Here is a 26,946-nt window from a genome sequence, read left to right as displayed (position 1 = left end):
TATGCTGAAGTGCTGATGTGCTCACCATCTACAGTCAAGTCCTTCAGTACCTCCTGGAGACTCTGTTCTGGACAGTGGATTTCCATTGAGAGTGTTGGGACTTCAGCACTCCAACATTGACCTGCTTCCCTAGAATTAATGGGGAGATGTGTTTCATTTCAGAAAATTCCCTAGACACGTAGAAAAACACTTTCTGGGCTGTAAATCAGACAAAACACACCTTTTGTCATCTTCTGTCTGTATTGGAAGTGCTTTGCTTTTTTGGGGGGTTTATTAACAGAAAACAGTTTACAAAAGGAGTTGACGGGGTCCAAGGAAAGAGCACTTCAGCGCTTCCAGGAATTAAAGTAGTAGTAAAAAGAATTCTGGCCTTAAGTGTTGCTGTGTTAGTGGGATGGGTTTCAGGGTGTCCCCACGCCCTGGAAACCTCCGTGGGGCAAATGTCCCTGTCCAGTGTGGGAGACGATCACTCAGCAGCCCAGAAAGTGCAAGGCTTGGGCCGAACACGTACAGACACCACCATCTAGTGGTGCCGGGCTCCAACAGCCTCCATGCAGCCCGGAATCCGCACGTCCCGCTCCGTTGGACCTACTACCGCTCCCAAATGGCTTCTCCCAGGGAGCTGAGAGCAACCACAAAGTCCACAAAGCCCTGCCCAAGGAGGGACCTCCGGCTGCTCCCTCTCCTCTACTCCGGCCGGCACAGCGACGCTGCCTTGAGATTTTGGGGGGAAAAGTCACTCCCGACTCCCAACAGCTGCTCCTCGTGGTCATGGGCTTGATCCTGCAAAGAGCCGTGCCCCCTGGCATCAAGGGCAGTGAACTGGGATAAACTGGGGCCTTGCCTCATTCCACAGCTCCATGGAAAATGGAAGTCTCCTGCCTGAATAGCATATGTGGAATTGTTGGAGCTTCTCCTGTGGAAGCAGCCCCAGGCAGCCTGAGGGGAGCTCATCCTGCTTCTTCAGGCTCTGCTTTTGCCTGAGCCCACTGGCAGGCAAAATGATCAGCCTGGGGCCAAACCAAGATGGGCCTAACTCCACTCAAGCCCAGATTCCACTTGGGTGCTGGAATCACCCACTGAGCCCCTGCCTGGCACAGCTGGGGACACTGAACACTGCCCAAGGTGCCTGAATATAGTGTGGGTTGGGAGCATCGGGTAGCACGGGGCATGTATGGGGTGTCAGAGACCCAAGCAAACAGGATGTTTCATGCTGGGGTTCACTCCTCTTCCATGGGAGTGAAGTGCTGCCAGTACCATAGTCTGCAGTGGACTTTGGCCCATCTTGTGCCCCAACTTGTTATTGACCCTAAGGAGGGAACCAGTAACAGAGCAGAGACCCCCATGGGGATCCCATGGCCTTCCTGGCCCTGCTTCTGAAGGATCTGCAGCCACACAGCCCTGTTTGCCCTGGTTCTGCCATCTGTCAACCCATTTCATCTCAAACCAGCTCCCCTAGTTGTGCTGGGGTGTCAGGGGCTGCCCTCAGGGCAGAAACCTGGGCACAGGCTGGGAACCACACTGATAATAGTCCAAGTAGTGTTTGTTTTTTTCCCTGGTTTTTGTTTGTTTGTTATCATTTTTATTTTTGTCATGTGAATCACTGGCACTCTGGTGCTGCCCATCCATTCCTGGCCCCCCTCCAGGGCTCAGCCCCAAATCCCACCCAGCACCAACTGCTGCCCCTGCTCCCACACTGCTGGGACAGGCCAGCCAGGGAACAGGGACACAGGGCCACCACCAGCTCAGCCAACACACTGCTGGGGCCGTTGGGGCCAACCCCACAATGGGAGCAAGGTCACTGTTGCTTTTTGGGGCAATTGAGGGGAATTGAGCCATGTGCTCTGGCAGGGCAGGGACCAGGCTGCAGCACTGTTACAGCCCAGCACTGCTCCTGGGACAGCTCTTTGTTTTCCTCCACAGGAACACACACCCCCAGGCAGCAGGACATAGCCTGATCCCTGCCTGCTCTTCTGGAACCCTGAGCACACACAAGTCCAGGGGTGGTGCAGTTACACAATCAAAAAACACAGTAAGGGGAGAGAGGTCTCATGACCCTCCTGAAGCAGCTGCTTGCACATCCATGTGCACTGTGGCACGGGGACAGTGGAGGCAGGCAGGAGGAGCTCAGCACCATCCCAGGGGCTGAGCCAGGCTGAAGCTGGTACCAGCACAGCTGATGCCACACAGAATTGGCAGGTGAATGCATTGGAGAGAGCTGTGGATGCATTGGAGGGAGGGCACTGTTATGCGGAGCACAGCTTTTCACCACCCTGGGTCACAGCAGCACCAGTGACATATGGCTGCAAGAAGAAAGGAGATGCTGGGCTGCTCGAGCAGTGTCCTGAGCCCCCAAAGCCAGTGATGGCTCCTGCCTGCTGGCAGCTGCCCTGTCCCAAAGGAGAAGGTCCCTGTGCTCAGAAGGACCGAGGCCAGCGGAGAAGGGAACTCCAAGTGGGCAGAACTTCACCAGCACACACCGTGGAGGAGAGCACAGCTCAGCATGTGATTCAAGCAGTTGCTCCTGAAATGCCTGTGGCCTGATGAGCACCAAAGAGTTCACAGACTGACAGAGATCATCCCATTTCTCTGTGTTCAGTGTATGGGGGGGCTGGTGGCTTTGTGAGCGACCTGCTGAGGTAAGGACCGAGGTTTGTCATGGAAAGCACATCCCTGCAGTTACAGTGGGGTGACACACAATAGGGGTTGGAGGCAGTCAGGGACTTGTTAAATCACATACAGTCATTCACACAGGCAGACACAGACAAGCTCTTCTGTAAACTGGGTTCCAGGAGATCCCATGGATCATCAGCTGATCCCATGGCCAGTGCTGGATGGACAGGCATCCTTACATGTTCCCACGGTATGTAACGTTGGTGAAGGTAGATGTGGCCTCTTTATATAAAGGATTGTGGGTCTGGAGGAAGAAAGAAGATGAAAAAGAGCATCATCACTTTGTGCTTGGCATCAGCATTTGTTCTGCTTAACATCTGGGGTAACTGAGGCACTGTCTCAGCATGGAGTAGTGGATCCCTGTCTCCACCCAAGGCTTTGGATAAGCAGTTTAATGGCTCCCCACAAGGTTTCATGGGGCAGAATAGGGAAAAGCTGCTGTGGAGGAAAGGAGAAGCAGCAGGAGCTCAGGAGGAGAGAGACCTTTTGAAAGAGCCTCCCATCCCATCCCATCCCATCCCATCCCATCCCATCCCATCCCATCCCATCCCACACCATCCCTTCACTTTGTGAGGGGTTAGGAGATGGAGGAGAGGTGGGGGACAGGTATCAGTGCTGTCCCAGCCCCCTCCCTTGTGCTCGGGGTTCCTCAGTGCTTTCCAGCATCTTGTGGCAGGAGGGACCTCCTGCCTCACTCATGGGATGGAAACACTGCTGTGAGCAGTGAGTAAGGGGGTCATGTTGCTGACAAGTGCTTTGGATATGCTGGAGGGGTGAAAATAACCTAGGACATCTCCTATCACCTGTGCACAGCCCCTGGGACCACAGGGAAGGGGTGTCCTGGCTGGCAGTGTCACCTTGAGTCCTGTCTGGGACACTATCCCAGGCTTTGGAGAGGAATGGGGCAAGCTGGCCCTTAAGGACCATGTCATGGGACAACAGACAACAGCTGGGCTCCCATGCCAGGAGCACTGGGATCTGGATCCCTCAAGGCAGAGGCTGTGGGGTTTTGGGACTCCAGCCCAGCACACCCAATGCACTGCTCCTCACCGTGTCCCACTTGGCCCTGGCCTTCTCCTCCTCGAAATGGGCGAACTCACGGCGGTCATGGATGGTGATGAGGAGCTTCCAGATGAGCAGAGCAGCAAGGCCAATGAGCAGGATGGCACCTGTCACTGAGAGCAGGACCACCAGGACGTCTGGCCCCTTTGGACAGTCTGGAGCAGAGGGGAGGGTAGGGTTTAGGGGAGCTCAGCACCCCCAGGGCAACTTAAAGCAGCTCTGGGTCTACCTGGCCATGTGTACATGGAGCTCCTTTGGTCTCAGGAGGGCATCATCCTCCTCTGCCAGCAAGCAGGAGCCTCTACCCTGAGCACAGCAGGCTCTGTGAAGGAGTATCCCATCCATGGGGCATCTGTGCCCAAGCACTCGAGTACCTGTCTGTGGGGTGGGGGTCTGCACCCAAGCCTGGAGCTAGATCAGGGGCATCACAGGTCCCACCTGCAGTGGGGGATGACACCAGAGACCAAGTCCTTGTGCTTGTGAAGTTTGCCCCAAACCACCAGCCCACTGACACCCTCCCCAGCCTCTGGCTGTGTGCCAACACTGAATTGGCAAATAGGGGCAGGGAGATCCGTGTGAGACTCTGCAGCTCCTGCTCCCCCTGCACAGTGCCCTAGGCCATATGGCCACTCCAGCCTTCGCCCTGCCTCTCCTCCTCTCCTCTCCCATCTGGCTGTGGGGCTGGGAAGTGTGGGCTGTACCCTGCCCATGGCAGACAGCTGCAATGAGAGGTGGTGGCTGCCTTCCTGGTCCTGCTTCTGAAGGATCTGCAGCCACACAGCCCCAGGCTCAGCTGAGGTCAGTGGAGACCCCAGGGCTGCTGATGGGAGCCTCCTATCTGCTTCCCAAGAAAAATCACCCCCACAAAGTCAAACACAGGATGAGGGCGGTGGGAAGGTTGAACCCCCATCCTTGGTTTCAATGAGGGGATGAAATAACTTAGGAAATGTGATACCTGAGAGGCAGGAAATCATGGCCTGCTGGCACGGAGCAGGGGACAAAGAAGTTCTTTAATCCCTCTCAGCCCCCAGCCGTGGTGCCCCATGAGCCTGGCTGGAGTGGGAGGTACAAAGGGAATGCAACATCCACCCCCACCTGCCCCCAGTCAGCACAGAAACCCAGCAGAGTACATTCTGCAGTCCCCAGCCTAAGCATGGCAGCTGGGTCTTACCAGGCTCCTCGATGACATAGAGGATGGACTTGCCACTGGAGTCCTCGTAGTACTGGAACCTCATCACACAGTCATTTTCATCCTTATAGGTGCAGTTCACAGCATCCTTGCCCCTGTCACCTGCCAGAGGGAGATGCTCAGAGTCCCCATGCTGAGGGGTGCATACACACAGGGAAAGTATGTGGCATATGCAGCCCCCTGGGTTTCCACATATTAGGAAGGGGGTTGGGTCTCCTCTTACTCAGTTCCTGCACCGTCTCAATCTCGTCACGGCACATGCGGCTGCAGGACTGCTGCTCCGCCAGCTTTCCCCGCTCAAACTTCTTGCATTCCACACAATCCCTGTGGAAGAGGAGGGAGGTACCATGAGCTTTTCCAGGCTTTCCTCAGGCAACTGTCACACCTTTCAGTTTCAGACTGTGGAAATCACAGGAGTCCCAACCCTACTGGGCTGCAGATAGTGAGAGCTCCTGCCACCAGTGCTCCATGATGGGATATGACCCTTCTCAGCTCTCTGCCAGCTCCCCTGCATTCCACTGCATATGACCTATCCCAGCTCTCTGCCAGCCCACACTGAGGTATGACCTGTCCCAGTCCTCTGCCCTTTCTCACTTTTTGATGGTGCAGGCGTCTGGGCAGGTGGGGCACTTCTCGCAGGTGTCTCCGTAGGAGCCGGGCTGGGTGCACTCGCAGCGGCCGCACACGCAGGAGCCGTGGCCGCTGCACACCAGCCCATTGCTGGACATGCAGGTGTCGGTGCGCGTGGTGCAGTTGCAGTAGTCTCCTGTCCAGTCTGAGTTGCACACACAGTCCCCACAGCTGCACTGCCCATGGCCTGGGGACAACCAAAAGGCATCAGAACTCTAAGTATCTCCACAGAGCCTGTTAGCAATTCCCCATATGGATGCCTATGACCCAGAGGTGCAACTCATCCTCTGTGGGCACTGCAAGGCAGACCAGCCACCTGGGACAATTCCTTTGCACTGTCCTTGGGATTGGGAGAGTGCAAGGTGTGAGAAGCTCACACCAAACCCAGATCTTCACCATGTGCCAAACACTCCTCTTATCCCACCCAAGCAAGAACTCCCACATTTCAGGCTGAGCTGCCCCAGCTCCGGCAGCAGCAACTGGAGATACTCTATCAGATCTGTCTCTGAGCAAGTCAAGTTCTTTCTGTGGCTTTGCATTTCAGATTGAATCAGGACATCTGGTCAAAGCCCCCAAGTCTGACTCCTTTCTCAGGCCTGGACCAGACAGGGAAAGCTGACTGCTGGGAAAAGCCCAACACACGTTCGCTGAGACTGGTTTAGTCAGACAGACAGACAGGCATGCTCAAATCCTGCCAAACCCTGGAGCTATTTGGATTGTGGTTTATTCCAGCTCAAAGGCCAGACACAGCAAGTGGTGGAAACCCTGTGGACCTGCAGGCGCTGACCTGTCCTGAGCCCTGAGCACAGTGGGAGGGACACATTGGGAATGCTGCTCCCGGCAGGGGATCGGCTGGGCACTGTCCCAGCCATGCCCTTGGAGGCACTGGCATGTGAAATAAATGTATAACCCCATTAATGAGGAACTAGGGGTGAGTCACAGGAAAATAGAGCCATGCTGGGTGACAAGGCATGGAAACAGATGGGTAGGCTGGGGAGAAGTGGCTCAACAGGGTCAGAGAGTTCAGGTTAATTAACAGCCCACCCTGGCCAGGAGCAGCTCTTCATCACTGCCCTTCATCCACCCTGGGGACCTGCAGCCCCTGTTCAAACAGGAACAGGCTCCTTGAGGACACTGACTACTCAGGGTGGGGGACACCCAGCATTTCCACCTCCTTTATCAGCAGACTGTTAAGATAAAGGATCAGTCTGAGCAGCACAGAGGCAGTGTGAGCCATGAAGTTGGCCTGAGGGGCAGGTGGGATCTCAAAAACTCAATTTGGGGACATCAGGGAACAAGAATCAAGTGTCATCCGGCCCCAGGTTTCACCTCATCCAGGCTGGGCTCCAGGAGTGGAATCAGCTTTGGCCACTGATGTTTTCCTGGGGATTTTCGGGATTTCAGCAGGGAAGTGATGTCTTTTTCTGGCATTCTGTTAGTAGTCACCTATCCTGGGCTTACAGAGGGAGGCTAGGGCTAGGAATGGGAGTGGCTACCCCTCTCCCATTCCCCACTTAAATCAGTTTTGGGGTGCTCTGCTCCTGGAGACGATGTGCCACAGTTTCATGCCTCATTCCTATGCACTGTCATCTCTCTCACATCCCTTAAATGCATGAGATGAGCAGAGCACTGCAATTCACTCAGACCTTCAGTGTTTACTGGAGATGTGGGCGGAAGGAACCTTAAATGAAGGTTCCTGGTGGGTAAGAGGCCCTGGCATATCAGGACATTTGGAACTGCTGTTGGGATGGGGTTTCTGCGGGAGGGCTTCTTCACTGGGAGAAGAACCAGAGAACCCAAGGACCTGGTCCTCTCTTTCCAGCACTGAGAGCAGCTGAACTGGAGAGGGGGAGTGTGGGAGCATGTGGCAGAGATGAATATTAAGGAGGGGAGATGTTGTAAGACCAGCAAGGAAGGAAGATTTACTTCCCCCACTTTTGCCAATATGAAGTCTCCCAGAACTGGGTGGATGATAAAACCCACCTCTCCCCACCCTTCCCCCTCCACCCTAGGGTTTCCTCCTGCAGAGCAGCACTTCTGATGTGCTTGAGCTGTATGGTTCAAGCAAGGTCCCTGCTCTGTACACCCCAGAGCTGCTTCGCTTGGTCCCCACCAGGCCTCCTTTTTAACCTTCTAGCCCATCCCCACTCCCCGCTCTCAGGCACAGGAGGTGATATCAGTGGCCAGAAAGGTAATAATTCCCCTTGCATAACTTCAGACCAGGGCTGGTGCAGGGAGATTCATGGCTGAACAAGTCAGAGGTGGGGACAACTCACAGGACAAGCCCCAAAATGACTGGCATCCCCCTTGCCCAGGATCTCAGGCAGCCTAAACAGCCCCAAGCCCAGCACTCACCCGAGCACATCTGGCCCTTGAAGCGAACGCAGGAAAAGTCGTCGCACTCGCAGTACTTGCCCGTCACCTTCCCGAAGTCGCTGCTGTGGCACACGCACTGCCCGCAGATGCACTCGCCGCGCTGGCTGCACAGGGGCTGGCCCGGCCGGGGGCTGCAGTTGTCCTGCTGGGAGGGGTTGTACTCCTCCTCGGAGCACTCGCAGTGCGAGCCCAGGCGCCCGGCGTTGCAGCGGCACACGCCGCACTCCAGAGTGCCATTGCCATGGCTGCAGGAGGGGCTGCTGCTCTCGGCGAGGCTCTCACAGGAGCACTCGCAGTCGAAGTTCACCAGCACCGTCAGGCTGTCCTTGAAGCCCACAGGTTTGATGGTGAAGGATTTCTGCTGCTCCTGGGGGCAGCCCCGCACTTTGGCCTCGATGCTGAAGCTCACCTGGAGGGCAAAGGCGTGTCTGGATGTCAGTACCTGCTCCGGTCCATGCCCCAGCTTAAGGAGCTCAGAAATGGGAGCCACCAGGTCTCTTTGGGCTCATCAAAGTTTATCAAAGCTGTCCCAGCACAATGTGGGCTAGATAATGTGCTTGCCACAGCAACCAGGAAAATTTTAGGTTCAATATTAGGAAAAATTTCTTCACTGAGAGGTTTGTCAGGCTCTGGCACCGGCTGCCCAGGGAAAAAGTAGAATCACTGTCCCTGGAAGTATTCAAAAACCTGTAGATATGGTGCTCAGGGACATGGTTTAGTGGTGGACCTGTCAGAGATCAGTTAGTGGTTGGACTTGATGGTCTTAGAGGGCTTTTCCAACCCAAATGATTCCATGTTTCCATGCCCTGTGGGCAGCAGCCCAGGCTGAGCTAGAGAGATCACAGAGTTTGCATCCAGCAGATTCAAAAAAGCATTCTCCTCCTTGCACCCACCCTGCTGGACCTCTCTCTCTCTCTAGTGCTGAGATTCCAGGGTCCGTGTCACCTGGGAGGTCGTGGGATGGTGCTGGTGCAGAGCAACAGATGACCTGGCAGTGCTGCTACATAGAGGGGAGAAAAGCCAAGCCCATGAGGGGGATCCTCACCGTGTCCCCGATCTTGAGCCCCATGCAGGACTTGAGCCCAGGGATGACCTCGTCGTTGAGGCAGGTGGCATTGAAGGTCAGGGACAGCTCTTCAGGGAGGTCACGCACCTCCAGCTCCACTTTGGAGCGGATTTTCTAGGGAAGGAGAGAGGACTGATGAAGACACAGCACAGGCTGGGCAGGGCTTAGCCCTGGTGGGGTCCTCCCCTGCCCCCAGCACCACAGTGATGCTCCCATGCACATGGGAAAGGAGCCAAGTGCCCCAAGTCTTTCTCAAGCCTCAGCTGTGTCATTCTCTACGGGGAAAAGTCTTCAAGACAGGAAAGGGCAGGCAGTGAACATAGTGATCTCACCCTCGGGGTGCCTGCACACAGGGGTGGAGGCAGATGCTCACAGCTGTTCCAAGGAGGATGCTTGGGACTGGGGGAGCTGACAAATCCGTGGGTTGTTGGCAGTGGGAAGCTGTGGCTGTTTTGTTATGAAGAGTGCTGTTATGGGGCCATCACACTGCACACTCACCCCATAGGAGTCCACTATGAGCTGCAGGACGTTGCTGGAGTCTCTGGACAAGGTGCCCACGGTTGTGCCTGGGATCAGCTCGCTGTAGTTCTGTAGGAGTATCATAAACAAGGTCTGTTTGTTATGGGTAAATGTGCCATGACTGGGTGAAACCCTGTCCAGGAACATGGGAGCTTTGATAGGACAGACCACCAAGCCATGTTCAGCCACCCATGGCCCACCAGACCCCCAGGAGGGTGGCTTTGCAGCTGGTACCTGGTAGAGGCCAACAACTGTATCTGTCACAGCAAAGATCAAATTGATGTTCTTCTGTGAGAGTTTCTCAGTCATCAGGCCCAGAGAGGGATAGTCCTGGGGAAGAGGAGAGCTATAGCCTAGGAACATGTACACCCTCCCACCTTGGTCCCCATCATGCTCTCCAACCACGGCTGAAACACCTTTCCCATCCCATGGGGACCCAACAGGTGCTCTGTTGGGGCTCCACAACCCCATGCCTGGGTCAGGCTTTACCAGTGTGGTGGTGGCAGAGTAGAAATTATCCTTGTCGATGTGGCACTGGGCATCATTGGGCTGCACGATGCCAGCCAGCCGCCCGTCCAGCGCGATGTGGGTCTTGGCGTCCGTGGTGAAGACGAGCAGATGGGAAGCATCATTCCTCCAGCCAATTTTTTCCTGCAGTGAAAGGCAGCTCCCAGTCATGTGTCAGCGCAAGCTGAGGGCAGCCCCGTGTGCCAACACCCCACTGCTGCCTTTGTGCCAGGGGGTGACGGCTTGGCTGTAGAAACCAACCTCTGCACGGAAACCAAGGCAATTGCTCTCGCAGGGAAGTGCTGTGGGAGTGTGGAGTCTGGAAGGGGGGCATGGGCTGCTTGTAGGTGAAAGATGAGTTTAATTGGTTAGAGTGTTTATCACCATGGTTAATGACTCAGGGATGCAAGATCTCCAGCAAAAGCAAGGTGAAGGCACAGGAAGTGTTGTCCTTTCTGGACTGGTCACTGCAGGGCTGACAGGGGATTGTTCTCGAGCACCTGCTCTGCTCCTCTCCCCTAACATGATCTCATGAGAGTCCTCCTCTTCCCTTGACTATTGGGCTGGAAATGTCTCACTTGAATGTTCACCTTCTCCAGAAATCAGTCACACATCAGTTGCAGTGTGTTGCAATTTCCTGTTTTAGACTCCCCAGTCCCTTCCCAGGTGTGGCAATACCTCTCTTCCCCTTCCCCCTTGCCCCCTGCTGGGCTGTCAATCAGTTTTAGCATTCCAGCAAGGCCATCGTGTGGTTGGTCAGGTTCAAAGGATGCCCTTCAGGCCTGGGGTCATTGGCCTGTCTATGTGTCCCTCGTCCCCTGAGACCCTCCTCCTCCCACCTGGTTGGTGCTCACTTGTCCCTTCCCCTCCCTCTGTCCCTGGGCTTAAATTGAGCCAGGACCATGTGTTCAGCATTCTGTTGGAGCTGTTACCAAGATTCAGATGTCTGTGACCATGGAATAAAACTCTGGATTAAATCCTCCAACAGAATCCATCTCCTTTTCCTCTTCACCTTAGCCTGAAGCCCTTCCGCCTGAGGTAAACTGAGTTTCTACAAGCCTGGGTTTGTTTCAGCGCCCAGCTGCAACATCCAGCCAGCCAAAGGTGTCTTCCAACAACTCAACAAGGCTTATGATCATGTCTGGGAAGAATTGATTGGTCCCTGCCAACCCTGCCAACCCTGTCCTGACGCCAGCCAGGCCTTCCTGCCCCTTACATCGCACACGGTGGCCTGGATGATGGCATCGAAGCCGCCCTCAGGAGCATCGCGGTTCCGGGAGACACTCTGCTTCCGCACCTCCTCGTTGAAGCGAGTCACCTCATCCGTGAGCGACAGGACGTGTTTGTACCCAAACATGGGCAGGCAGGTTTCCCCGATCCTGTAGGAGGAGAGCGCTCAGGGCACAGGGCTCATTGGGCTCTTCCAGCTCCCATCCCTGCCCTACAGCCATCCCACATCCCATGGTCCTGCCCAGGATGTGCTGGAGGGACCCAATGCTCCCCAGGAGCCTGAGGCTGGTGAAGGACCTTTTAAATAAAATTGATGTTGTAGGGATGCTGGGCTCAGGTCAGCTCCCAGCCTCAGTCCTGCTGGGATTTTTAGGAGTAATTTTCTTCCAGCCTCAACATTTCTTTTGAGAACATGATGCAAATTTTTTCCCTCAAGAGCTTTCTCTTGATAATGATATTTCTAATTTAGACCTGCTCCTCCTCCCTGTGTCAGCAGAACACAGATTGCACCGAGGTTTAAACACTGTCCAGAATCAGGCACCCACTTTCTCCACTCCCCTCTTCTCCTCCCAGGCTCAACGTCACTTCTCTGCCTACCCCCGTCCTAGTAGCACAGAGGAACAGGGAATGGGGATGAGTTCAGTTCCTAATACCTCTGCCATTCCTTCTTCCTCACACTCTTTCCCTTTTCCAGCCTGTTGTCCTTCCCTTGGGAGACAACCTTTCAAGAACCTCTCAAACACAGGTCCTTTCTATGAGTTCTTCACCAACTCATGTGGATTTCCAGCCACATTGTAGTGGTGTCCCATCAACTTCTGGCCCTTACAGGACTCCCTCAACCTGGACTTACTCATAGCAAGGGTTCTTGATGGCTTCTGGAGGAGATATGTACATGTAGGGGGAAATGGGTTTGTCCACAAAGGCCCCGAAGCCGATGCGTAGGTTGCTGGTGAGCTTACGCATCTCACTGGCCAGTTTTGTGCCCAGGTTCTGGATGTTCCTCAGATCATCCTTCATTGAGTTAGACAGGTCCATGAGGTAGTAGATGTCGACAGGGTAATCTTCCACTTGACGCACTTGCACGTGAAAGACCTGGGAGTCATCTGCAAAGTGACAGGGCAGTAGAGTGAGATCCCGTCTCCTGGCAGGGGGGCTCACCACAGGATTAGGGGGGAGGGATCAGCAGGAACCCAAGGGGATGGTTAAAGCTTTTAGGAGGAGAATATTACCCTTAGACAGAGGGGCAAAGCCCTTAGTCAGGTGCTTGCATAGGAGATGCGCTGTGTACCCCCTGGAAGTGTCCAAGGCCAGGTTGGATTGAACTTGGAGCAACCTGGGATAGTGGAAAGTGTCCCTGCCCATGGCAGGAAGTGGAACAGCATCGTCTTCAAGGTTCCTTCCAATCCCAAAACTGTTCTGGAATTCTATGGCAGATGGGGGTTATGTCTCCTGTTCTCCTAAACTCTCAGTGCTGGGACATGAGCAGATTTTCCTGTCCAGGGTTGACCTCTCAAGATATCCTACAGGAACAGCTGGATGGAGCGAGGGAAACCCCCAGTGTATGGGCAGCAGGTCTTACAGGGATCACAAGGCAGGCTGCAAGACTTCTTCGGACTTCTCTGAGCTTGCAAGGAATCTGGTCATTTTCTGCTCCCTCCCCCATCCCCGTTCCTTTCCTCTCCTCTTGGCTCTCCCAGCCCCTTCTGAGAAAATTTTGGTGAAACATTTTCCATTGAAACAAAAACCTCCTTAGAAATAACCTCTGGGAAACATCCCAGTTTTGATGACTTTTGCACATATTAAAAAAAAAGCTGAAAACACTTAGGGTTGACTTTTTCTTTCTCCCTTTTTAAGAGACACAGGTCCTTTCTTCTGATCTTTGAAATGGTTTCTTTGAAACATAACCCAGGGCACAGCTGCAGCCTTGTCAGAACACCTCACATGTTGAGAAGAAAAGGCCTTAACTGAGCTTAAATTATTATTGTTTTCACATTTCTGTCTAAATCTGCATGCCATGTTCTTTCAGGATGAAGAAAGTTTCAAAATTTATGACAGCTCGAAAAGCTCCATCCCCTCTCCAGCTGTGCTGGGAGCCAGGGGTCCCATTTTTGTGCTTAGGAAGCAGCTGTTTGTCCTCATTGAGCTAAAACCATGAGGATTGTGAGCTTGTGGAACATGAGCTGTGACCTGTCCTGCTTGTACCCTTTGTGATTTGGTATTGGTTCATGAGTCAAGGCAGATGACTTATGCCAAACCTTCTTGGTTCAGCAGAGATGGTATCAAGCTGGGGGTTTCTCCTCTTTATTCCAAGGAACAGGGATTTACAGCACTCAGAGCAGCATACTCACCTTCTTCCTGACAACAACCTCTAGAACTAGAGAACAAGGGCACTTAGAAGCTCCATGTCCTGATTGTGTGGGGATTCCTCTGCCTGCTGTCCTTCCAATGGGGCAGGACTCCAGGGATGTGCACAGAGGCCATGTGCCCTATAGTTTTGTCTCCTGCCTGGCATCCTTGAAACTCCTGGATGCTGGCAAAGGACCAGAGCAGTTAATTGGCTCCAGCCTGCCTGGCTGAGCAGAGCAGAGCCTGGGATATTACAGGGATCTGGTGGCAGCTCCACGGCTTGTTAGATATGAGCTGACTTCCACTCAGGCATTCTGAGCACAGCAGCAGTGCCTCAGGTCTGAACAGCTTTATGAAATACCCCATTGTTTAAGTCACATCCTATCCTGCCCCTCAAATACCTCAGGACTGAGGCAGGAGAACAAACACAGCTATCAGAGAGCTCAGCTGCCCACCAGAGATGTTCTGGAGGATTCTGTGCTGCTGGCATCCTGGCCTTGGCCCTGAAGGACATGAGGCCACCCCGGCCAGTGAGGCAGAGTGATGGCTCACTCGGTGCCTGAGCCCTTTGGGTTATTCCCACTGCATGTCCCCCTTCCTGCAGCAGTCTGGGGGCTCTTACCTGGCCGCAGGTTCAGCTGTATCCTCTGGGGGCTCATCTGGGTGGTGGCAGAGCCCCCCGAGCCCTTGTTGCTGAGGGGCCGGGCCTCCAGGATGGTGACGCTGCTGCTGGGGAACTCGATGTGCTCCTGGCTGCAGCCGTGGTGCAGGAGGTTGGCGTGCAGGTCGCAGCGAGGGCTCGACTGTGCCCAGACCTGCAGGGCAGGGACACATCAGGAGCCTCCCAGGACTCTGCTGAGAGTAGGAGAAAGGCCCCACCTTTTCCCTGGAGAACCCCTGCTTTGTCACACCTAACTCCAGAAAAGGATCAAAGGCTTCTTGGGGCACATGGTCTCTTGCCTGAGGAAGGCAGCAGACAGACGGGATTTGGGATCAGCAACTCCTGCAGGAGCAGCTCCTGCAGGAGCCCATCAGCCCTTGCCAGGGAATGATGGATAACACAGCCCTGCCAACCTGCTCCTGACTCCTAGCAGCTGGAGCCTTAGGTCTGGGTTTTGGCAGAGCTTAAAGGAAATCCTGTCTCTCTGGGATGGCTAGAGGAGGGTGTGGCAGGATGTGAACACGGCAAGCTGGGTAGAGGCAGTGTGGGACTTTTAAAATTATTTATTACTTTGAAAAAAGACAAATCACCTTTCCCCCCATTTTTCCAACATGGGCCCTTAGAAATCCTGCCATGAGCAAGAAGTGTGTCCACTGTGGGCGAGCTCATTGCACAGGGCAGTGCTCAGTTCCTGTCTGGAAGTGGATCAGACTTATCTCCAGCTCTCCAGCTTCCTAATGGATGGAGCCGACTGGGGAAGGGAGCACCAAAAAAGGAGAGAAAGAGTCCAAAGGCACTGGGGCTGCGGGAGAAGCCTTGAAGGGCCTGTCAGGGGTAGGAAGCACAAAGTGTGGAGTCATGGTGAGCTCCAGCCTTGTCCCTCCTTTCCTAGAAAGCTTCTGGTTCCTTGTCCTTATCACAGAACATTCAGGAGGGTTCCTACTCCTTTGGTTGCGTATGAAGACAAATATAGGAAGAATTTATCTCCCAGCCCAACACTGCTGTGATCTGCTGCCTCATGTTCCTGCTCAGGGAGCACCCACCCTCCCCTCCAAAGGGATTCTTTATCTCCCTCCCTCAGCCCAAATCTTTCTGTATTAGAGTCTTCCAGCAGAGCACCACCACAGCCTCTTCCTGCAGCAAAGGGAGGTGGCACAAGTCCTGGTGGGGCTGGTTCAGTGCCCTCCCTGCTCCTGGAATGCTGGAATCCACTGCTGAGCTTTCTAGTGCTAGACAAGTTCCCATGCAGGTTATCAACTGCCCTGAACTGGGTTCAGGCTGGTTGAACCCAGGGATGAATTTGTATGTTTTATGCAAACGAGTAGGAAAACACAAATGGTGTCAGGAGGCCCTGGCTGGCCCACAGCCCTCTGCAAACTGTGGCCAAGCAACAGCCAAAAAATACATCAGCAGGCGTGTTCCTACCCTGGGCAGTGTGCTGGCAGAGAGGAGGACGAGTCATCCCTGCAAATCAGCTCCCTCACACCCACCCAGCCACCCAGCCAGCCATAGGCTTACTCCACAGGGCTCCCTGCTGTGGGAAGGGGTGGCTGGTTCACCCCAGATCCCATCAATCGTCATGTACACTCCTGTCCCAGTCAGGGAAATCACTGGAAAAATATGTGGGCGAAAATCATGCTGGGCAGGTGGGTTTTAACCATGGTGCTCAGAGATACCTGGGGATCGTAAGGAGCTGCCAGGAGCTCAGAGGTCTCATGGCACCTTATGGGATTAGCAGCATCAATCCTGCTGTGAGATTTCCATGGAGAAACTGTTTAACCCCAGGGCTGCATCCTTCCCCTTTCTTTGGAGTCCTAAATATAGTGATTGACTGAAGACTTACAGGAGCCTCCCCAACAACAAAAACTACCACAAAAGTGGGACATTTGGCTACAAGGCCCTGGCAGCCCCCAGTCTGTTTTTGACCCTGGGCTCTGCCACTTTGCTGACGCAAAACCTGGGGCACAGCCCTAGTTAGGAGTGACCTGGAGGCAGCCCAAGCTTGCTGGTGACAAACTCACAGCACAGGGATTTCATCCATGAGAAACCCATTCCCTGTCAGCACAGCCCTGATGGCACCAGCTCCCTACAGGGAGATGTGTGCACCCTTCCCATCCCAGCCATCCCACAGCCATCCCAGAGATGCTCACCAGCTCTCCCTGCCCTGTCCCACTGCAGAGCAGACATCTGTTCACACTCCCTTCAGAATGGGAAATCTGATTGTTTTATCCCAATCACTGCCTCCAGAGCTGATTAGTGAGGGCAGGGGCAGGCAGGGCTCTGGCAGAGCCAGTTCCATCCCTGAGCTCCCAGGGTGGAAGCCTGTGGGGATCTGCATATTCCCCAGGGCATCTCTGATTTCATCTGGGACACAACCACATGCAGCATCAGCTTCTCTGCAGGACAGCTCTTGGAAGTGCTCAGAGCACAGACATCTCCACAAATTAAGCTAAAACCTTCCAGCAGCTTTTCTGAAATCCAAATCTGGTCCAGTCTAGCCTCCAAGAGACCCAGAATGGGTGACATTTTGGGTGGGTGAGACCCTGAAGGATCTGCCACAACAATCTCCAAAGGGATTTTAGAGATTTGTCTCAGTGTTACGGCTTGCCTGGCTTTTTCCAAAAAAGCAGATGAGAACATCTATTTGTTGGTAAGAGTGGTCAAGGTTTCTGAAAAATAAATAAAACTCAACTCTGCTCTGCATCAATGCTCGGTGGGGTCAGTGATGACAAGAAACCACAATGAAATGCTTCTCCAACCCAAAACCAGGACGGAGCAGGAATAAATCATCACCACAGGCTCCTTGGGAAGGCAGTGTGAGCGGAAAAGGGCTGCAGTGGGAGCAGAAGGAGCACAAATATGGGCACTGTCCCTTTAAAAACGGGGGGGGGGGGGGGTTCAGTTTCAGAACCCTCCCCCACCCTAGGGAAATTAAACAAACCCACAGAAAAAACCCTCATTTGCTAAATTAAGACAACGTGGTCCAGATGTTGGAGGCAGAGCTGATGAGCACAGAGCACAGCCAGCTCTCCGGGGGCTGGGTCTAGCAGCAGGACGGCTCCCTCACTCTTGCCCGGCAGCACAGCTCAGAGCAGCACTGGAAATATTTCCTTTTTTGGAAACCTTTGCTGTTCTGGAGGAAAAAACCCCATCACGGCTCCCTCTGCACCGTCAAGCCACCAGTGCAGCCCAGGATCAGCGGCTGGGAAGGAAGAGCCCGGCCCGTTCCCCTCGGAGGGGGGATGGAGAGGGAAGCCAGGCCCCTTATCAAGCTGCACGACTCAGCCACTCCTTGTGGGAGATAAGATGGGCACAAACATCTTTATTAACACCACACCCAAGGATCAGATCTGATGGGCACAGCAAGCCAGAGGCCTCCCCTCTGGATGTGCATTGATCCCAAAGCATCAGACAATTGCTGGCATGATCCAGCAGCCCCAGGTCCTTTCCAAGTCCCAGCGGCATTATGGGCACAGCGGCAGCTGACAGAAGTGGGTCTTCAAGGATAGAGAAGGAGAAAGCAAGGAAAGCCTTTAAGGTTTCATCACCTCTCCCCATCCTCATCACCTCCCTTGGCTCTGCCCTGGGGCTCCTCTCCCATCCCCTTGGGAAACTCCCTCCTCTTACCCAATGGATCAACCCCCAGGGCAGCATTTTTGGAGGGCAACGTGGCAGAGCTGCTTGGCTCTCACCTACCCAAACAGGATGATTTGAGAGCCACAGCTCAGCACTCCCATCCACTTCAGCTTAGTAACCAAAAACAGGTACCTTGTCTTCTTCCTTTATTTCTAATGAAAAAGGTTTTAAAACCCAGCCTTTAACTTCTGATGAGTATTTTCAGTTCCTTCTTGCGAGCCTTCCAGGCCCCCTTCCTGTTTCACCCCTTCCAGGAATTAGGCTCCTTCAGTCAGTGCTTTACAACAGGTTTCCAAGAAGCAAACCAAAAGTAAACCAAGTTTTTAAATGTACATTATTTGAAAGATAAAGTGAATTCCTAGTGGAAACACCAACATTTCCCAGCCAGCTCAATGTAGCTCCCACCAACACACCCAGAGAAGGGGCATATTTTTGGAGCGGGGCAGAAAGCGGTGCCCTCTGACCAAGTGCCTTGAGCTGAAGTTCTGAGCCAGGTGCCACCAAGGGATCTGTTTAGATACAGTGGGAACAGATGGAGGCTGAGCTTGTGGCTGTAACCTATACTTATCCCAAAGGTTCCTCCCCTCCTTTAGATCCCCTGCCCTTCTCAGGGCCCTGCTTAGCCCCCAGCTCTTACCTCAGCAGAGCACCAGGCACAGAGGGGGCTGACAGCCAGGCACTGCTTGCAGGAGTTCACCCCACGGGTGGTGCAGATGTTGCCCCCTGAAACAGCAAAACAGAGCAGTTACAGGCCACAGAACCCAAACTCACACGTGTGCTCAGCCACCAGCTTCTGAGCAGCCAGAGCCCCACCAGGACCCTTCTCTATCCCTTTTCCCACCTGCAAACCCTGGATGTTGTCTCCTTGCTCTCTCTAGCCTGGTATGAGCTGGGCTTCATCTTGCCCACGGCTGAGCATCATTCCCTACCTGCCAGCTCCTCAACAGGTCCTCTCACCCCTGCAGCATCACATGGGTGTTGGAGTGAAGCCCCCTGGCAGGGAGTTCATGTATCCTTGCTGACACTCCTGCAGATGCTTTGGGTCAGCAGGGGTGGAAAGGATGAATTCCCAAGGGTACACAGTGATACCCACAGCCCTGCCAGGGACTGTCTGCCTCTTCCCATCACCTTGATCCAGGGTGTTGTTGACACCTTGAGCAGACACTAAACTCAGTGGCTGGTTTTGGCTTGGCTTCAAATCCAGGGAAAGGAGGGCAGTGAAAGGGCAGAAGTTCAGAAATGTGCTGGTGGTGGTTGGCACCAATGTCCCAGGAAAGCCCGGGCTCTGTCAGTGGCTGTGGGGGCTCTGGGAGATACCTGCTGCTACCAGTCCTGAAGGTCAGAGGCTGGTGAGCCTTTGGGGGAGAACCAAAGGCCATAAAATGCCTGTGGAGCCCAGGGGCAGGAGGAACTCCTCTGCCACAGACCAGGGTGGGCAGCCCTGCGGTTCCTGCTGCCAACGGCCGGTGTGACAAGTGGCGGGGACAGCGCTGCCTGGTGTCACCCTTGGCTCCTCCTCTCTCAGGCACAAGCATCTTGGCAGCTTTAGGATTCCCTGGGCAGAGAAAACTGGAGCCAAGTACCCACTTGGCTGGGACACGCTGCAGCCTGGGGAGCCTGGGGGATGCTGGCAGGGAGCAGTGGGCACCAGGGCCTCCCCTCTGCCCTGTGTGCCCCCATGGTTGCCCAGGGCTGTCTGAGCAGTGTCCCACAACCACAGGAAATGGAACACAAAGCAGAAAGAGGAAATGGTGAAACAACATCATCAGATCTTTGAGCAGAACCACAACCACAGCACCGTGCACTCCTGGCATGTAGCCAGGGAGTGTACACACGTGTTCACACCTGTGTGTGTATTTGAGGGTGGTGTCCCAGGCTGTGCCTGTCCTAAGGACCAGCAGCTGCTTGGGGATGTGCCCCAGAGCGTCCCCATCGCACCTCTGACACCTGCAGCTCCCACTTGTCCCAGACTAAACCAAAGGCTGAGCCCAAGTGCCTTGCTTAGCACCAGTTTTGGGGCAGCACCCACGGCCAGAGCTCTCATCATACCCTGAAATACTCGGCTCCATGTGGGGATGGGACAGATTTCAAATGTAACATTGCCCAGAAGAGTGACAAGTTAGTCTCCAGTGCTTCCTGCACCTCAGCAATGTGCCAGCAGCAGCACTGATCTTTGGGTGGACAGGGCTGGAAGAGGGAAGGCAAAGGGCTCTCTGAAACCAATGACACCACCACCTCCCTGGCTCCTGCCGTGTCCATGAGAAATCCCTCCTGCCCTGCCAAGGGCCGGTGGCTGCAGCCAGAGCACGTGCCATGGATTTGTGCTGTGCGGTGCAGCTGGGAGCCAGCTCAGCCCTCGGGGAAGCAGGGAGGCACTGCCCAGACAGCCCTGGCAGCCCCAGGTGCTCTGGACTAAATGCTCAGGGCTGCCAACCCCGGGGCCACTCGCCCGAACACAGAAACAGCTTCCAAGTCTGCAGGGGAGCCCTGGTGCTTTGATATGACAGCCCCTCGTTCAGAAACGAGGAGACGTGCCAAGGACCCACCTGCCACAAGCCAGGGGTATCCCTGCTTTCCACTCCCACATCCCTCATGCAGTGGCCATGTCCAGCTGCTGGCTCATAACTGTGGTTGCTCAGCTCTGCTCAGGCAGTTACAGCACTGAGTGCCACCAGCAACACTCCTGGTCCAGGCTCCTGTTCAATGCCAGGGTGGGTTTTGTCCCCTCATGGTGGGTTTTATCTGGTTTAGTCACTTGGCCCTGCCCCAGCACCCACCTTGCTGGGGAAGGGCAGAGCTGACAAGGCCTCCATGAGGGCTCTGGGACATGAAACTCATCAATCCAAATCCTTCCTCAAACAGGTTTTCCCTGTGACTTGACCCAGTTCCTCAGCCACTCCCTGCCTCAGTTTCCCCTGTGCAGTGTTAACCCTGGTCTCAACGAGACCAGGTTCCACTAAACTCCATGTGGAGGATTCCAGGGTTATGTCTGCTGGCAGAGCCCCAGGGTGCCTCCTCATGCCATGAAATCCGATCCTGAGCCCCAGGAGCTCCAGGACCCTCTGAGCTCAGCTGCTCCTCACCATTTGGTACAAATTACCTCCTGCCTGTGTGCAGGCCCTGGACCCTGGTGGTTTCCTTTCCTCTCGTTCTGCTGCCACCCCAAAGCCCAGGGGTCCTTTATCTGGTGTCCCCTCTCTTTGCTGGGGATGTAAATCCAGTCTTCTGGTGGATTTTGGAATGACACAGACCTAGGCAGAGCACTGCCATGGCTGGGGAGCTGCACACGGGATCAGGTGCAGGTGCAGCTGGGAGGTCCCTGTGGGAGGGATGCTGCCATTCCCAAGGCTGCCCTGGGGTCTCATGTCACATCATGCCACCGTGCATTGCTGGTGGCTTTGCCTGGAGGGTCTCTGGAGGTCTGGATCTGCTCCCAGACACACACAGCCCTGTGGTCCCTATGATGTCCAACACTCCATGACCAAGACACTTTGCTGGGGATGGAGAGCCCTTCCCTTCCTTGGAACCAATCTCCAGCACTGTACAGGGCCATTCTTGGCTGCATTTCCATGGGGCTGGATGGAGCAGGGCCTGGGCAGTTATGACCCTCCAAACATGAGGCTGGTCCTGCTGTGAGCAGGCAACTGCACACCCCCACCATGGGGAAATGTTCCTTTTTTGGCATTCCCAGCACTGGCTGCATGGCTGGATGCAGGGATGCAGTGTTGGAAGAGTTTTGTGGGAGCAGGGACCTTGTGAGGATGTGGGAACAAAAGCACAGATGGGCGGAAGTGGAGGATGTGGAGGAGGTGAAGGATGTGAAAGATGGGGAGGATGCTGCAGCTGGAGTCCTTCCCAAACTCGGACACTACCTGGCTGTGAGCAGGTCAACACCATCCCAGTACAGCCTATACTAACAAATTCTGTGGTTTTTAGTGACTTTTTTTTTCCATCTTTGGAGCTTTTTTCCCTAGCCATAAAAACTAATAAACCCAAGTACAAAACCTGCATTTTTAAATTATGATAGCAGCTGCTCTCACACAGTGAGCTGATCCTAAAGACTCCAGTTTATGAAAAAAAAGCAGTCCTGAAATACAAGGAAATGGGAGATAAACTGCTCATGATGATGAGAACCACCCACCTGGGGCTGGGCAGAGCTGTGGTCCTGAGAGAGATAAAAGCAGGGAATCCCTGACTGGTTTGGATTGGAAGTGACCTTAAAGCCCAACCAGTTCCACCCCTGCCACCTTCCACTAGACCAGGTTGCTCCAAACCTCATCCAGCCTGGGACTGAATTTAGGGAATTCAAGGAAATTCCCAGACGTTCCATGTCTCTGAAACACCCCAGACGTCTGTGGCTCAGCATCACCCTGTCCTGACTGGAGAAAATTACTCAGTCCCAGTCTGCAACCAGAGTAACCTCCAAGTGGTGCAGGAGCAGCCACGCTTTGTTTTCCCCCTTTGCCAAACTGAGCAAGAATGAGCACAGAGAAAACCTGATAAAGACATTTGAGAAAACTTGATAAAGGTACAAACCACATCCTCTCCAGCCTTTCCCCTGACTACGTGATAAGGACATGGGCTTTCTTGGCAGATCCCCACCCTACCATTCTGGGGGTGTTTCTTCTTTGAAGCCTCTCCCTTCCTGCCAGCATCTTCCTGGGAATGGGATGCCCCAAACCGAGCACAGGCACCAGAGATATGTGCACAGGCCCAAACTGCAGCTCTATAAACTCAAACTCTTGCAGGGGTTATCCCATGTCCTGTACTAATGACAGCTCCATCCGGCAGCAGATCAGAGCCTCAGGCTGTTCCTGGGAATTCACTAAAGTCTGGAATTCTTTAGACAGAACAATGTTGTCCCAAACCCCAAGTCTGGCTGTGAAAACAATGTGATCAATTTATAAATCACCATACTGCAGTTTCTAGATTTCCCTTGAGGCCTAGAGACTAGGAACACACCTGGGGAGGAGATAATGCTTTTCCAGGCTTTTTTGTACTTCTGACATTGGAAAACTTTTTAAAAATACAAACTACATTTATCCTGAGATCATATGATGCCAAAAATCAGATTTCTTAAAGAAAAGCATAAAAAAACCACAAGAAAAATAACACAGGACAGCAATGTTGACATAAATGCCCCCCCACCCCCCCGCCCTTAAAATGTACTGACACAGGAAGGAATTACCTGACGTGATTTCTCCAAGGGAATTTTCTGTTTACAAAGGACGAAGCCCAAGTCACACCCCAGTCCTTGCATTACAAACCAGTAACCAGAGCCAAACACAGAGTGGGTAGATCCAGTAAGATCTACCACATCCAGTAAGAATAACCCACAAAAGTATGTACGCCTTGACCCTGTAACATCCCTGAGAAGTTCCCAGCCCGACCCAACGAAGCCCGACCGGCCCGAGCGGTGCTTCCTATGCGGGAACGCGCTGCAGCTCAGGCTGCCGGCTCCCCCTCCGGGTGATTTTCCCGTGAAATCACAGACCCTGGGAATGCAGAAAGTCCTGGGATTCGTAGAAGCAACAGGCAACATCTTCACTACACGGTTATGAACAGTGACAGAGTGAACCTACCCCAGGTGCCGGCAGCGCAGAGCAGGAGGATGCCGAGGCTCGCGGAGCGCGGATCCATCTCTGAGCCCCGGGCTGGGGGCTCTGCTCGGAGCGGCCCCTCAGGAGCGATGGGCAGCGCTCGGGAGCCGCTGGAGGCTTTCAGCGGCTGAGGCGATGAATCACAGGGCTGGGAGAGTGACACACATGGCCGGAGGAAACTGCAGCCTCGTCACTTCGGAGTCCGGAGTGTCCCCGCCCGCTCTGCCGCCAGCTCCTGATGAGGTTTGCACTCTCTCGGCTTAAACAAGGACCTCATAAACCCTGGCAGCGAGTCCTCCCTCGGCGCTGCTGACCTGCAGCCCCGGCGCTCGTAACAGGCTCTTTCCCATAGGCTCTTCCGCCTGGCTTTAATTCCTTACAAAACCTTGCTCGCTCCTTCCTTTTATTAACTCTTGAAAGGCAGCTGGTTTTAAACCCCATCTGAGCTGCTGGAGTTCAAGGATTTAAGGAGAAATAGAGCAAATACACACTGCTATGGAAGTGTGTGTTCTCAGCTCCCTCACCAGAGAGGGAATATCCCGGCTAAAGCAGAGCTGGAATTGAGGGAGACCCAGCCAGGAAGCACACCTGATGGAGCCAGAAGTTTGGATATAAACCTGGACTTCTCAAAGGGAGGGAAGCTCCACTTGGGGTCACATAATTTGGACCTGATTTTCTTCTCGCTTGTACTGTTTTTTCTTTTTGTGTCCTCAGGAATTGATCATGTGCTGAACAAATCCAGGGATTGGGATCTGCATAGGGACTGCACCCACTGAAACATAAGAACTGCCTCTGGGTGTCTCTCAAAGGTGTTTTGTAAACCTCTTGTTCCCGTGGAATACCAGGGTTGTAGTCAGAGCTGGGGAAACTGAGGCACTTGGAATACACATTGGGAGCAAAAGAGAGAGAGGGGCTGGAGTAATTTCCCTGGGATGCTCTCTCCCACTGGGTGACAGGAGTTGGTGACCACAGCCCTGGGTCAAGACAACCCAGCACACAGAAATACCAAGCTGTGGAAAAAAAGTTTTTGTGAGTGCCAAGAGCTGCAGCCACATCCTGGAGATGCTGGAGGCTACAGATGCCCAGAGCTGTACAAGAGCCACAGCCTCATGCTGGGAGATGGGACAACAGCACTTGTCCCAGACCTGGCAGCTGTCCACAAGAGGTAACAGTTTTTGTGAAAATGAGGTAGAATACAGACCCTTCCTCAGGACCTGGGGACTTTCCTTGGCTTTAAAAGAAGTTTTGGCTCCTCTTTGCTCCTCCACACTGCCCCACCAATCTTGAGGATCCTGCTGTCCTCCTCTGTGGGGATCATTGTCCACCTGGGATCCAACTCCCTTCCTAGGGCTTGTAAATGAAGATTTGGCAAGGGGCACTAGGAGAAGCCCATCAACCCTCATGCAGTATCAAACAGGGCTGTACCCTGGCTGAGACATCAGTACAAACCCCAAACTTGTTTTTGGGCATCTCTAGTCTTGCCCTGCTTCAGATCCTGGAGCCATATCTCACTGCAGACCCCATTAGCCAGTTTTAGGGCATCCAAATTCCTTATTTTCCAGCCTGGACATGCTGCCTATATGGCCTTTCCCATCATGTGGGGCTTTCTGCCCACACGGTTGCCTGTCCCCATGTGCTGCGCTGTGTCATCCTGTGACTGTGTCTGAGTGTTTCATGGAAAGGAAGATTAGTCTTAACTGTCTAGAGAGGACTATGGCATCCTGTTTGGCTCTGCACACCCCCAGACCCAACCTGCCATCCACGTCCCAGGCCCTCTTCACCAGGGACTCATCCTGCCCAGCTCCTGGCTGCCCAAACTGGCAAGTGCTGCTGCTCCCAAAGGACATGTTGCTCTGTGTGTCCTGGAATCTCCTGCCCAGAATGGGCTGTGATACTTTCAGCATGGTGCAAAAACTCTAAAGAAAAAGGAAAAAGTCACAAAATGAAGTATTTGACCTGCCTTCACCTTCCTGGGCTGGTCCTCTCTGAGGACAAGGATGGAATGAACTCAATCCAAGATGCTTAGGTGGAATTCCCTTGCGAACTGCAAGAAGGTGCTGCTTGTCCTAAAAACATTGCAATGTGAGTGTCCCATCCCTGGCAGTGTTCAAGGACAGTTTGGACAGGTCTAGCAGAAGATGTCCTTGCCTGTGACGGGTGTTAGAACGACTTAAGGTTCTTTTCAACTGAAACCATTCCAAGATTCCACAATGTTACCTCCAGGCACTGCATAATAGGCAGTGGGACGCTCCAGATTTTGGGATCCCTGGTGGGATGAAGGCAGAAGCCAGCAGGGGAGTGTTTGGGAGCCCTGGCTGACCCATCACCACAGGCTGTGACCCGGGAGCAACGGGTGCAGCCCAAATCCATGCTGGGGTGTGCCGGGAGAGGAGATGTTGGAGCTGGAGCCACCAGAGGGAGCAGAAACTCCTTCAGTCTGAGAGCACGCAGGGAGAGGATCCCCAGTGCCAGGCTGGGGCACTGGGGATGCTCTGATTTCCCGTGGGATTGTCCCAGGTTAAACACAAACAGATGCTCCTTGGATCAGGGTTTTCCCCTCCTTCCTGCGTAACTTCTGCTGCAACTGCTCTACAGAGTGGGCAGCAACCCAGAGAGAAATGCCAAATTCAGAACAAGGAAGAAAATGCAACAAGTAAACCCTGAACTGAACTGGTCTGAGCCCCTAAAGGCACAGCAGCAGACCAGTGGATCCCAGCTGCCCAAAAGGAAGATCACTTGACACTGTCCCTGCCAAGCTGCCCGCCACCCTCAGCCACCCACATGTTCCTGACTTGAGCTACAACTCATCAACCCTCATTTTTGTTTTATTAGAATCTCCTCGAAGGCTGGGCAAAGGAAACAAGCCAGCATGTACATGGATAAACCAGGGCAAAGCTCTCACATGGTACTTTGGGGGTAATCTGCTACGCTGGGCCATCCAGACAGATTTCCAGGCAAATGCCAATGGACACAGCCAGGGAGCTTGGACATGGCACTCCTGTGGGCACAGCCCTGGGATGAGCAGGAGTAGGAGTAAGGCTGACAAGCTGGGCATCCTGACTCATGGTGTCCCTTTGCAGGCACAGAGAGGGGAGTGATGGTGAAACTTCCCCTGGAATTGCCTTGGTGGGGCCAAGGGGCCTGTGATGCCCTGGGTGCTGCAGTGACGCTGCTGTGGGACCCAAAGCTGGGGATGGAGCAGAGATCAGGGGGCAGTGCCTCCCTTTGGAGGAGCCAAAGTGAGAAGGGGAGGAAAGGGAGACCACGTGCCCGGAGGAAGAAGCCCCCAGCCAGAGAAACGGGATGCAGAGAGGGGCTGTATGCAGCTCTTCTCTGGAGGCACAGGACAGGCATCACCAAGCAGAGCTGGGGGTGGACTGGCTGGATAGGACCTCACTGCTCGGAGAAGGAGTGGGTGGCACAGAGCAGCAAGAGGAGATCGGTGACAGCA

The 26,946-nt window shown here is 54.0% G+C and overlaps 1 protein-coding gene across 1 annotated transcript; it reads right to left on the bottom strand.

Moving 5' to 3' along the window:
- Window positions 1-1,694: 1,694 nt before the first annotated feature.
- Window positions 1,695-23,559, bottom strand: ITGB3 (integrin subunit beta 3). Its single transcript, XM_054281698.1, has 15 exons — window positions 23,478-23,559; window positions 18,533-18,618; window positions 14,221-14,413; window positions 12,103-12,355; window positions 11,239-11,401; window positions 10,005-10,166; window positions 9,750-9,845; window positions 9,495-9,584; window positions 8,976-9,110; window positions 7,910-8,339; window positions 5,519-5,741; window positions 5,148-5,248; window positions 4,907-5,026; window positions 3,724-3,890; window positions 1,695-2,917 (listed from the first exon to the last, which is right to left on the bottom strand). The coding sequence occupies exons 1-15, from the start codon at window positions 23,533-23,535 to the stop codon at window positions 2,849-2,851; spliced, it is 2,346 nt and encodes a 781-aa protein (XP_054137673.1). The 5' UTR covers window positions 23,536-23,559; the 3' UTR covers window positions 1,695-2,848.
- Window positions 23,560-26,946: the final 3,387 nt, after the last annotated feature.

Source organism: Melozone crissalis, unplaced genomic scaffold, assembly GCF_028551555.1.
Source record: "Melozone crissalis strain CALT ecotype California unplaced genomic scaffold, PUWL_Pcris_2 ptg000032l_1, whole genome shotgun sequence".
Taxonomy (NCBI): Eukaryota; Metazoa; Chordata; class Aves; order Passeriformes; family Passerellidae; genus Melozone; species Melozone crissalis.
This window is presented reverse-complemented; position numbering and strand designations above follow the sequence as displayed.

What these genes read in the sequence shown, in the direction of transcription:
- ITGB3 (XM_054281698.1), bottom strand. Translation starts at nt 23,535, where the DNA reads ATGGATCCGCGCTCCGCGAGCCTCGGCATCCTCCTGCTCTGCGCTGCC. An exon ending in TCCAGGCCACCGTGTGCGAT is followed by an intron (nt 10,167 to 11,238) that starts GTAAGGGGCAGG and finishes CTTTCACTGCAG; the next exon opens with GAAAAAATTGGCTGGAGGAA. An exon ending in CAGTTGTTGGCCTCTACCAG is followed by an intron (nt 9,585 to 9,749) that starts GTACCAGCTGCA and finishes ATACTCCTACAG; the next exon opens with AACTACAGCGAGCTGATCCC.